This window comes from Globicephala melas, chromosome 11, assembly GCF_963455315.2.
Source record: "Globicephala melas chromosome 11, mGloMel1.2, whole genome shotgun sequence".
Lineage (NCBI taxonomy): Eukaryota > Metazoa > Chordata > Mammalia > Artiodactyla > Delphinidae > Globicephala > Globicephala melas.
This window is the reverse complement of record NC_083324.2, coordinates 33,563,474-33,575,029: the sequence shown is the minus strand read 5'-3', so window position 1 is coordinate 33,575,029 and position 11,556 is coordinate 33,563,474. Positions and strand designations below refer to the sequence as shown.

At 42.5% G+C, this 11,556-nt stretch overlaps 1 protein-coding gene across 12 annotated transcripts in view; it reads right to left on the bottom strand.

Annotated features, from left to right (window-relative positions):
* Positions 1-6,276: 6,276 nt before the first annotated feature.
* Positions 6,277-11,556, bottom strand: part of ERC2 (ELKS/RAB6-interacting/CAST family member 2) — a 962,565-nt gene continuing 957,285 nt past the window's right edge. For 9 of the 12 annotated variants that reach the window (XM_060308008.1, XM_060308013.1, XM_060308011.1 and 6 more), the window contains one exon: positions 6,277-9,225. In XM_060308008.1, the coding sequence (XP_060163991.1) occupies positions 8,926-9,225 (300 nt within the window). In that variant the 3' untranslated portion in view covers positions 6,277-8,925. The remainder of the gene's footprint in view (positions 9,226-11,556) is intronic. The other 3 variants (XR_009565841.1, XM_060308016.1, XR_009565842.1) reach the window with 2 other exon arrangements.

The following is an 11,556-nucleotide window of genomic DNA, read 5'->3' as shown; positions in this document are numbered from 1 at the left end:
ATTCTTCTTCCAGATGTATGCAGCACTTGGGAAGGAAAAAGGAAATGGTCCTGCCAGTGCAAAGGCTTCCAGTGGTGTTTTGCCACACTGGTATCAGTCCTTTCTCTGCTTTCTAACCAGGCACCCGTTTCTTATCATACAGGTTGGGCAGCTCTTCCCTGCATTTTAAAATCCTGGTGTCTTATTGTGTACAATGCTTGATGTTGACTTGAGTTCACGTGTTTTGTGGAAATACAAGTGGTAATTACACAGTTACCTGCCACTGGCAACCGTCACCAGGGAAATTTACGGCCCCCAATATCCACATCTGGTAACTGGTTATTAAACGTGGCTGATGAAAACACTGACATGGCAAATGGGATCTGAGCAAGGACTGGCTCAGCAGCGATTCTTGTGAGACAATGGCTGGAGGTCCACAAGAGACCATCGATTTTATTTCATTAAACATTCTAGTATTTATGGCAATATTACTACTAATAATAGTTATCATTTCCATTTTTTGAGAATCTGTCACGTGGCTGGCATTGTGTTAAGTGCCTATTTGATCCTTATTAAAAAAAAAAAAAAAAACCCTTCTGGGAATGTATTATAATTTTAGGATTAGAAGACAGGCACAGAGAGGCTAAGTAACCAGCCCATGGTCACTTTTTGGGCTGTGATGGAGTCAGGATTTTAACCTTTCCCGAACCTGCAAACTCAAATACCTTCAGGCGGTCAGGCTGGTAACACTCTGGGGTGAAGTGGGCCAGGTGTAGATTTATAGAGAGAAATGAGGACAATGGAGAAATGGCAAGTACATCTAACATCTCCCCAAGTTCCCAAGCTCCAAGCCTATTACTACTGCCCTGGGGGAAAAAACCCTAAGACACGGTACTGGCCAGACGAGAAGTATCCGAAATCTGAATTCATTCCACAGGCCCTAGTTTTCCAGCCTTCGTCATCTGAAACTGGATTCATGCTTAATGGCATTACATCTGTTTAGGATACGTTTTCAATGAGATACACAGACGGAAACGCGCACAGATCATACGTATGTCACCTGATGAATTTTCATAAACTGAACATAACCATGTAACTGACTTCCAGGCCAAGAATCAGAATATCACCAGCATCCCAGTGACCTTTTCTTGTGCCCTTACCGGTTACAAACCCTCTGAAGGTGAGCCATTATCCTGAATTCTAACCCCATAGAGGAAATTGGTCTGTTTCTGAGGTTTACATAAATGGACTCGCACAGTTGGTTCTCTTGTGTCCATGTGCTTTCACCTAATGCTATGTGAGATTCATCCATGTCGTGGCAAATGGCAGTAACTCCTTCTCAACAGCTTTTACCCTAAAGTCTATTGCTTGATATATTTGCCTGAATACATTATAGCTGAGCCTCTAACGAGGAAGACTTCCTTCTCTGGAAACAGGTTCTAAAAATTGAAACAAGTCACTCTAGGACTTTGTTAGAATTATGGAGAGAGTTCTGTTGTTAAAATAGTTTTTCTAAACATTTTCTCATTTATTGTCTCATTTTATCTTCTCACATACCACGCCAGGTAGTTAAGAGACATATTATTCCCACTGGTTAGATTCAGAAACGGAGGGTACATGCAACTATATGACTGCATGCTACCATAGAGCAAGTGTGGCAAACTAGTTATAAAACAGAGATTTCATCTATGTCTTCATTGCCAATCTAATGTTTCCACCTGAACGTACATCCTGTTGCTCCTTTCTGGGTCAAGGTTCTATTCACAGGTAAAATAAACCCGTCTCCAATGATGTTTTGCTGTGAGTACGTCATACTGCTGTGTGCCTTTGATGCTTCCCTTCTCAGCACCCATTTCCCTTTCTTATTTGAGAGTCCATTCTTTCCCCTTTCTCGATCCACAAGAGTGAGGTGGGCTCCATCCCTAGTGGGGAACAGCACATGACTCCTCCCCTAGGGGTCTAGGGTCTCACCTGAAACCTGGCGACTGTTCAAGAATGGATTACCACGAAGGAATCAAAACTGAGAAAAGGACAGTGAGAAGTCATTTGAGCCCCTGGGACAAGCCACTCCTGAAACCCACTACCTCTGAACTGTTCACTGCATGAAGCCATATATATGTATGTGTATGTCTGTATTTGTTTTTGCTCAAATTGTCTTGTGTTATGTTTTTGTTCTTTTCTTCTTTGCTGGGGGAGGGGGATACTTGCGAAAGAAAAAACTTCTAACAGTTATGCTTACGTAAACAAATACTCGTATTTCACCTCTCAAATTCAAACAGCCATAATGTCCTTATCCAGTGAGTTGCCGTTATGCAGACATGGAGATTTTGTCTTGAATTTATGCAAAGTTTCTCTCCTGAGTCCTGTCTAAGTGAAGTCACAGTGTTGGCACAGACAACATCTCTTTTTAACCCATAGAAATGCTGGCTTTGCCCTGCGCTTGGGAAAGGGTCTGTTCTGCCCACAATGATCACTTCTGCCACAGATGCTGAAGTAATCCAACAGGGGGAGGCAAGGCTAGAGGTGGCAAAGGTATTTTCAAATAGAAGAGAAAACTGACTGGTCCAAACAACGGACCGAATCAATGAACTGTTGATTTAGACAGTTTTGATCCAAAAGACTTTGGGAACTTCTCTAGCCAGTGTGGTGTCCTCTACACTTCCGGCAGAATGTTCTGAGACAGAGATCTGATCATTTATCTCTGCACTTTAAAAATCTATCATAAAGTGGGAGGAAGAAGTAAGTACAGTGGAGCAACCTGACAAACACTACCTCGGCCAGGTGATCAATCAAGGTTAACATCGAACAGCCAACAACCGTATCGATAGTATGCACCCTTGATATGATGTGATGAAAGTGGCACTCTACCTCTGTGGTCTTCTGCCCATAACCCATATTCCCAGTCTGACCATGAGAAAAAGATCAGACACATCCTAGCGGAGGGGCAACCTACAATATACCCGATCCGTACTCCTCATAACTGTCAAGATCATCAAAAACAAAGAGAGTGTGAGAAACTCACAGTCAAGTGGAGCCGACAGGGACATGACAACCAGACGTAATGTGGATTCTGGATGAGCTCCTGGAACAGAGAAAGGACATTACCTTAAAACCAAAGAAATCTAAATGAACATAGGCTATAGTTAATAACAACGTACTCATGTTTGTTCCATTAGTGACAATATACCATGTGAATGTAAGATCTTAATAACAGAGGAAACTGTATCTGTGTGGGAAGGAAGGTTATATGGGAACTCTCCGTACTATCTGCTCAGTTTTTCTGTAAATCTAAGAATGTTCCAAAAATAAAGCCTATTAAAAATGAAGTTTATTTAAAAATCTCTCTCTGGATTTTTGTTGCTGCAGGAGGGTTTCCTAAAATTCAGAGATCAAAGTGGACCCTTGAAATGATTACAGGGGGTCCACAGGCACAGTCTGAAATATCCCCAAGCCACAGAGTTAAACATTCCCTCACTGACCATTTTCAATCATTCTGATTCAGTAACAAAGAAAAACTCTCTGTTCAGCCCCACAAACACATTTCTAACCTTTGCCAGTTTCCCTCTTCAGCAAAGAAAGAGAAAGCTTCAGACTCAGAACTTTGTTTTCAATACTTACTTTTATTGTTCTTATTTTCATTATTTTTTGTTCTTATATTTGGCGATGGCTACGTATGGAAAATTATCCCACTTACTCATCTATGATGGTGGCATTTTTTTTCTTAAAGTATATTCATTTAAATAAAACAGTAAGTCTATTTAATTTTATAAGGTACTTAACTCGACTACATATTGTCTTAAGACATAGTAAGAATCTGGCAAGCAGTATGCAAATAACTGGAGTTGAGAACCAAAGGCCAACAGGATTAGGTCTACACCCCTTAGCCTGGAGCTCAGGGTCCTCTCCCACCTGGGGACACCTGTCCAGTCTCCTGTCACCAGATGCTCCACCTTGCAAACCCAAAGATGCCTAGAAAATCAGATGCCGATGCCCGGACAATGAGAGCTTAGAAGAAACCAGAGAGGCCCATGGCTAGCAGGTTAAAATGCAACAGGCTAAGCGTTGTCTCAGCTCTCCTTTCACACGTGGCTGGACTTCCTTTGGGCCCCACTGCCATTCTCTCATCACATGGGCCAGCAGTGGCGCTGATGAAGCAAACAGTTCCTCCAAGCCTCTGTGAGCTGGATAGTCGTGGTGGAGACCGAACTTGCGATATGGAAGCACTGCTGGGTGGGTACCAGCAGGATCTGAATTTCAGCCCCATATGCTCCACCCACCTGACCTGGGGCCTGAAGCAGAGGGCTTGCTGAGCACTGGGTGCGAAGCCTGGCTCCACCACGTCCCATCTGGGCGACGCTGGGTGGGGTGTGTAAGCTCTCTGGCCTCTTTCTCCTTGTCTGTAAAGTGAGGATAATAATAATACCATACTACACGAGGACAGTACCTACCTCATGGGATTACTGTCAGGACAGGTGAATTCATGTAAGTACAGCATTTAGCACAATGGTCCACCAAGTAAGTGTGCTCGATAAATGTGCACCGTTTCTGGTCACCTCTGCGGGCCTCCATTCCCCTCGCTGTGAAATGTGGATCACGGCAGTACCTACCTCATGCGACTGCCGTCAGGAATAAAGGAGTGGTGCCCATGGGTCCCTGGTGCCATGGTCTGGCTCCTAGCAGACACTCCATAATGTTCAATTACTTTTATCTGTGTTTACTTATTATTAGTGTGATTATTCTCACGAATTAGTGACGCCAAGAATTAGAATGTCTCTCCAATCGTTTGTAACAGCAGTTCACAGACACAAGAAGCAGTCAGGGTGGACTTTCAAGGTCAAACATTAGGCTTGTCTATATGCTTCAGTGGAACTAAAGGTATGGGTGGACCTGCAGCTGAGGGCGGCAGTTTGTGAGCTGGTACTCTTCCTTCCAGAAGGACTGCTTCTGTGCACATAGGCGCAGAGGCTCCATCTGGTCAGCTGGGCTCATATAACCAGGCTTGAACGCAAGCTGGCTGCTTCAGGAAGTTCTATGAGGTAAGAAATTCTTGTCCAACAAAAGTTCTTTTTCCATAAAAAGGTACATCATGAAAAGGGCAAATGACTTTGCAGGTTGCCCCCAAATGTGTCTGACTGTGAGAGAATTTCACACCCAGTGGCTTTGAGTCCATAAAGTATAGAAATGAAATGATATTTCCCCTGTGTCATCAAGGGCCAACTGGGAGGAAGAGAGTCTGTCTCATCCTCTCCTCCCCAGAGAGCCTTCAGGGACACATATTCCTGTTTCGGAAGTCCTAGGGACAGCCTTGGATTGCAGTGAACTTACCGTCTACGCCTGGATCGGTTGCTTCCGGCTGGGCCTCAGTTTCCCCATCTGTAAAATGAAGATATCAGGTTACATGACATATACCTTCTAGCAATATAAATCAATTACTGTTTAACTGCAATAATGGTAAGAATTGATAATTTGTTTCCTCGAATATGATTCAAACTTTTAACGAAACCAGGAGCTGATTCTCCACTGCGATCCACAGGTGAGCTGCAAAGGCTGGTGAGCCCTTGCACGGACAATCCTGTCTGTGTATTTTTCTGGATGATTTTGTGCATGTATCCAAGGGATGGCAGGGCTATTGTTATAGCCTCCTCAGCTTTCAGTGTCTTTCTTCTAGACTACAGCCCTTTTTTTTTTTTCCTTTGGAAACTACATCTCCCATATCCAGTAAGGCTGGATGTATGATCCAAAAAGGACCAGTAAGAGTCCCTCTAGAGGGCTGTTATGGATGCTGGAAGAGAGGAGTGTCTCTCTTCTAAAATCCAAGAATACTCAAAGCTGTTGGGAGTCATCTTTGCCACCAAGTGGAGAGAAGCAGCAGGACTGATGTCAACCTCATGGAACGTGCAGAAGAAACAAGGAGGAAAAGAGGAAGGGAGGAGGAGAGGGGAAGAAAGGGAAGTGAGAAAAGGTGGGAAGGAGGAAGAGAGGGAGGGATAAAGAGAGATCGAGAACGAGGCTGGAACTGAGAGAGAGAGAAAGACAAAAACGGAAGGGAAAGAGGGAGGGAAGGAGGAAGGGAGACGCCACCAGTGACTTAATTACTTAACACAGTATGAGCCCTTAGATCCAGCTATGCATAGAGGGAAATTTACACCTTGGCTCTTCCAGTAAAGTGAGTCCATAACTTCCCTTTTGCTTCCTTTTGTCTTCAAGTCCATAGCTTCTTCAAAGGGGGATCCATGACCCAAACAAGATTAGAAACCACCACAGTTGGAGCATTTATTCAAGATGGAATGAACTCGCTTCAGAAAGAAACAAAGTTTATTTGATGAATATAAATAAGGCGATCAGCACAAAGTACTTCTCATACACGTGATAACAAATTTATGAACTGTACATACCTTGTACGTTGTACTTCTACTAGACACGAGGTTACAATGACTGGCTACTACATGCCCACTGGTAGTTTCTGAGGGTTCCTTAGTTTTATTTATTTATTTTTTATATCGAAGTCCATAATCACATGGTCAATATCACAACCCACATGCCACTCACTTGGAGAAATATTACAAGAAGCACTATCAAACGAGGGTCGCTGGGAACTAGATACACTGACCCCTGGCAGCATTCAAACGTCACTCGACACAAAAACATCTCAGTAGAGCTTATGTCAACACATTTGAGGTCTCGTCATAAACACTGTTTAAAAAGTAAATGGAAACCCACTTTCAAATGAAAGTTGACACGCTGTTAACGTGCATACTGGATACACAAAAATCATTAAATACAAAATAGAGACAGTACATCGAAATCAAACGGGGTATAAAGTATAAGCTTGCTTTTGCACAAAGCAAGAAGACCAACTCCTCCTAAATGTTAGTCTCGACTTTTTCAATTTCGTTATGATTAAGGGGGAAACCTGCTAAAGTCTGTGCAAAGGAAATGTCTTCCCAATAACACAGTGTTTGTTGTAAACACAAACTATTTTTAATACGTGAAAAGGGAATTTTTTTTGCTAAACCCCCGATCTCAGAGACTACTACATGATATATAATGAAAAGATGCTATGTTAGACAGAATTCAATTTTTTAAGGGACTAAATGATAATGCCCCCGTAAAAGTGAGATCGGGACGACTTTAAACATAAGTGGGGCAAAAATGAGCCCCCGAACAATAGGTGTGACAAAATTGGCACATACTTGGAAATAGCTAACTATACACGGTTGGTTGATTTTTCTGTTTCTAGGACCCTCTATTCCCTAGTGGATTTCCTACTTCCTACTTCAAGTATTCAGTGGCAGGGTTCAGATCAGGACCTGGTTGCAGGAGGCAGTGCGGCCACCTATTTGAGGACACCCAAACCGTTCACGGGGACACGTTGCAGGCCTGGGTTTTCAGTGCAACATCATGTCAGAGTGTGCGAAATACGTCTGCAAAGAACTCTGCTCATTTCTCCAGTCAAGACCAAGATCCCTTTGATAGTTAAAGGACAAACTTTTTAAACATGAATGTATTGGATCGCTTATGCAACACAAAAGCTTTACACAGTTTGCAATACTTACGACAAGAACAAAGCCAGAAGCAAGAAACCTGCTCGAATATATTACCCCTAACGCACCAAGGATGAACAGTGCAGCCCAGACACGGTTTCGTCTTCCCCGATAGATAAATAAGGTGTCTGACTTTTAACTATCTCTATGGCTCACGCGAGAGGTCCAGAGTTAATTGCACCGACATTTTAAAAAGTAATAATAACGACTAAATTCAATGCAAGACTTCAGGAACGTCTGCTTAGAATCCTTTCCACAGCAGCAAAGAAAGACAACTATATTTATTAAGGCCACTCATGCTTAAATTCACTGTTTGTCCTTTAAAAATGCAGATTTTCATCCCCCACTTGCATACCTGTGGAAGTGTTTCTTCCAATGACAAGAAAATGGATCAGTACAAGAGTTGCACATGTTTGCCAGACTTGGTCATGAGTTTTATGAAGTTATAACAACTTTAAGTTGTTTTGAATCTTCAGAGGAAGCAGGAGTTTAATTCTCCTTAGTACCATGTCACTGTATGTAAAAGACCTCAAAATTGGGTCTCTTTCCCTGGCATGTGCTTTAAGTAATGACTCTGTACCACAAACATGTTGTGTAGAGCTATATACAGATACACTGCTTTTGTGATTATTCCTCATTCATCAATGTTTTCATGTTTGATGCTGAAAATGTTTTGGAATCCATGTTGGAGACATTTTTAAAAAAATGAGAAATGACCCTTCGCTTACAGAAGATCTAAGCTCACGCTGTTTGCACAGCGTTTGGATCTTGAATGTGAACGCGTCCCAGCTTCTTCGTGGAGACCTGCATGTACAGGAATGGTAAGAGTCTGAGGCTCAGTCGCATCCCAGCCACGGGGGATGCAGGAAACACATGGAAGAGAAATATGCAGGTGTCTCAGGCTCTGGCCACTCCCCAGTACAAAAACAGGGTAGATAAAACTATGAGTGATCAACTTAGATGCGCCATGCGTTGTCAGAGACACACACCATGTTCTCATAAGGCGATTTCTTGGCAAGTACTAGTGGTTTAAAAAATTGATTTCATTTCCAACCTGGCCCAGAGGTAACTACTGGTTCCACCATCAAAATGTGGTTCTTCAAACAGCAGATGAAAGAAATAGAGGAGGGTAAAGGCTCACCACTTTTGGTGTTTTGGTTTCTTTGTCAAACACTCCATGCATCTTGGGATACAAACACTGCCAACACCACTCACTCACAAAATTTACACTTTTTGATAATCTAATGCATTAGGTATGACCACTTAGACTGAACCAGCAGAAAAACGGGAGATGAAGCTAGCTGTCCAACAGAAGCTGAATCCACAGTTAAAATCCCATGAAGTTCAAATTTATCCAGTGATGTTTAAGTAACATAAGTAAAATGTTATAAAATAATGACATTCAGAGGAGATGAACACACTTTAAATGCCCAAATCCCGACCAAAAAAATGGAGGACCTGCCATGTTTTCCTCCTCTGCATTCTCCTTTCCAACATGTCTGAATCCATGAGAAAGGACATGAGACGATGAAGGAAATACCAAGTTGAACAGAATTGTGCTCAGTAATGAAAGTGAAAACTCCTCTTCGGTCCTGATGAGCGTTCCCGGGTGGTGATAGACAGTGATGTGAGCTGCACTGCAATAGATTATCAGAATATTGCTGCAGAGCTGCATTTCCCCTTTAGTCAGCCCTTCTGATAGCTGCAACAAGAAAGCACATAGTTTAGCAGGGAGAGGAACTGGCAGTGATATTGGAGATAATCCTGGCAGGCACTCCCCCAACTCCCACCCCTGCCCACCCCCACCACTTTCTTTGATCGGGGTTGATTGGGACTGGGGAGGGCAGTGAGGCGGAGGAAGCATGGAGCGACGAAGTGAACAGAAAGTTACATTATGTCCTGCAAACACATCTGCGAAGAGGCCTCTTTCAAAATATTTCACATACAGGTGTAGATGACTCTTGATATGCAAAAGGAAATTGAAAGGAAATAAGCCAAAACTGTTGTAGTGATTATCTCTATGTGATCAGATTATGAATTTTTTTCTCTCCACGGGTTTTCTACAATGAGTATGGTTTTTAAATTATTTTTAAACTCGACTTTATAGATATTAGAGAGTTGAAGATGGTCAAGACACCAGAAATCTTAACATTCACTTACCAACCACCTAAGAGCAATGATTTAAAAGAATACTGGAAATTTCACTCCTAGGTATATACCTGGACGAATGGAAAACAGGGACTCAAAGACTACTTGTACACAATTGCTCACAGCAGCATTACTGACAATAACCGAAAGGTAGAAACAAATCCCAAGTATCCAGCAACAGATGAATGGAGAAACAAAAGGTGGTATATACACACAACAGAATATTATTCAGCCCCAAAAAGAAATAAAGTTCTGATTCCTGCTACAACATGGATGAACCTTGAGGACATGACGCTAAGTGAAATAAACCAGTCACCAAAGGACAAATACTGTACGATTCCACTTACGTGAAACATCTACAATAGACAAATTCAAAGATGCAGAAAACAAATTAGAGCTTACAGGGGCTCAAAGGGAAGGGGGGAATGAAGAGCTATCTTTTAACGGGTACAGAGTTTCTGTTTGCAGTCATGAATAAGTTCTGGAAATGGATAGCAGTGTTGCTTGTACAATGCCGTGTATGTATTTAATGCCACTGAATTGTACACTTAAATTGGTTAAAATGGTAGAATTTTAATGTCTATTTTACCACAATAAAAGCGTAACTTAAAAAAGAATATGGATATCTCCTTAAGCAGAGCAGAATGAAACAAAGTTGGCTGCCATCCCCACATCCCATGACGTGTGTGTATATGTTCAGCCCTAAACATAAATGCAACAGTCATCCATTTGCATACTTCACGCCCTGGGGAAGATGTATCCAGAAGCACCCCGAGTTTTCTCACTGTCCCCATAAGGGTCCCTGGGTGTGGAATACAATTGCAGCCTGGGAAGAAACAGTAAAATGGGTGAGAAGAGAGGACCAGCCCACAACGAGCCTGCAAATGATGACTTTCTTCCCTACTGATGCTGGACTTTGTGCACCTGCATCATTATCATTCACATATGGTCTCTGAATACTTCGGGAGTTTCCGGGCACACGGCAGTAGTGCAGCTACCTGGGGAATATGGCGGGGAGGGGAAAGATCAAACACACACACTCACACGCATGTGAGCCACTTTTTATATATAGTCTCAGCTGTCTGATCTGGTGGTCGATACACAGCATTTCTCAAGTCCCCCTGACTAAGGAGCCAACCAAAGATCCCACTGTCTGCACAGGTAGGCAAGTTATTTCGAGCCCTTATTAAGCAGTGCAAACGAAATAGGTGGCTTAGATGAACTGTGCTAATTCATACTCTGAGGAGTTTGGTGTAACCCTGCTGGTTAAGAAACTTGAATCGGGGCAAAAAAATGACTTTTGCAGAGCCAGAAAGCTAGGGAGTTCCTAGAGCAGATCATATTACTCATTCTGGCACATAACATCTCTGCAAACTTTGTATGAAAATTGTAAGTCAGAGCACGCTTTCTGCTTCATGAGCTGTGCATAGCTCTAATTCTTCTGTGCATTAAGCATTTCTTAATCATCCTTTTAAGGGGCTGACCAATATATTAAAAGGCCACATGATTAAAAGGTAAAGAGAAACCCAAAGTAGTACTAAAATGCACCGGTCGTATTTTACAGATGGGGAAATGAGTGAAAAATAATTACAGCCAATGTCCAACGTCCTTGATGTTTTTCCAAGATAAAGTAGCAAAGAACAATCATTTATTCAGTTGAAAGAAAGACTTCCAGCTGGGTAACAGGTCACAAGGCAGAATACAGTGCCTCACGACAGCAACACACTGCTTTGGGGTAAGGTTTGCACTGTGGAAAAGAGAACTCTCAAAAAGTGTCGCCGTTCCTTCCACTGGACAGTCCATTCGCCAGGAGGCCTAATGGATTTGAGGGGAAAAAACTCAGATGACACTGCCAGCAGTTGCAAATTAAATGATCCCTTGTTGA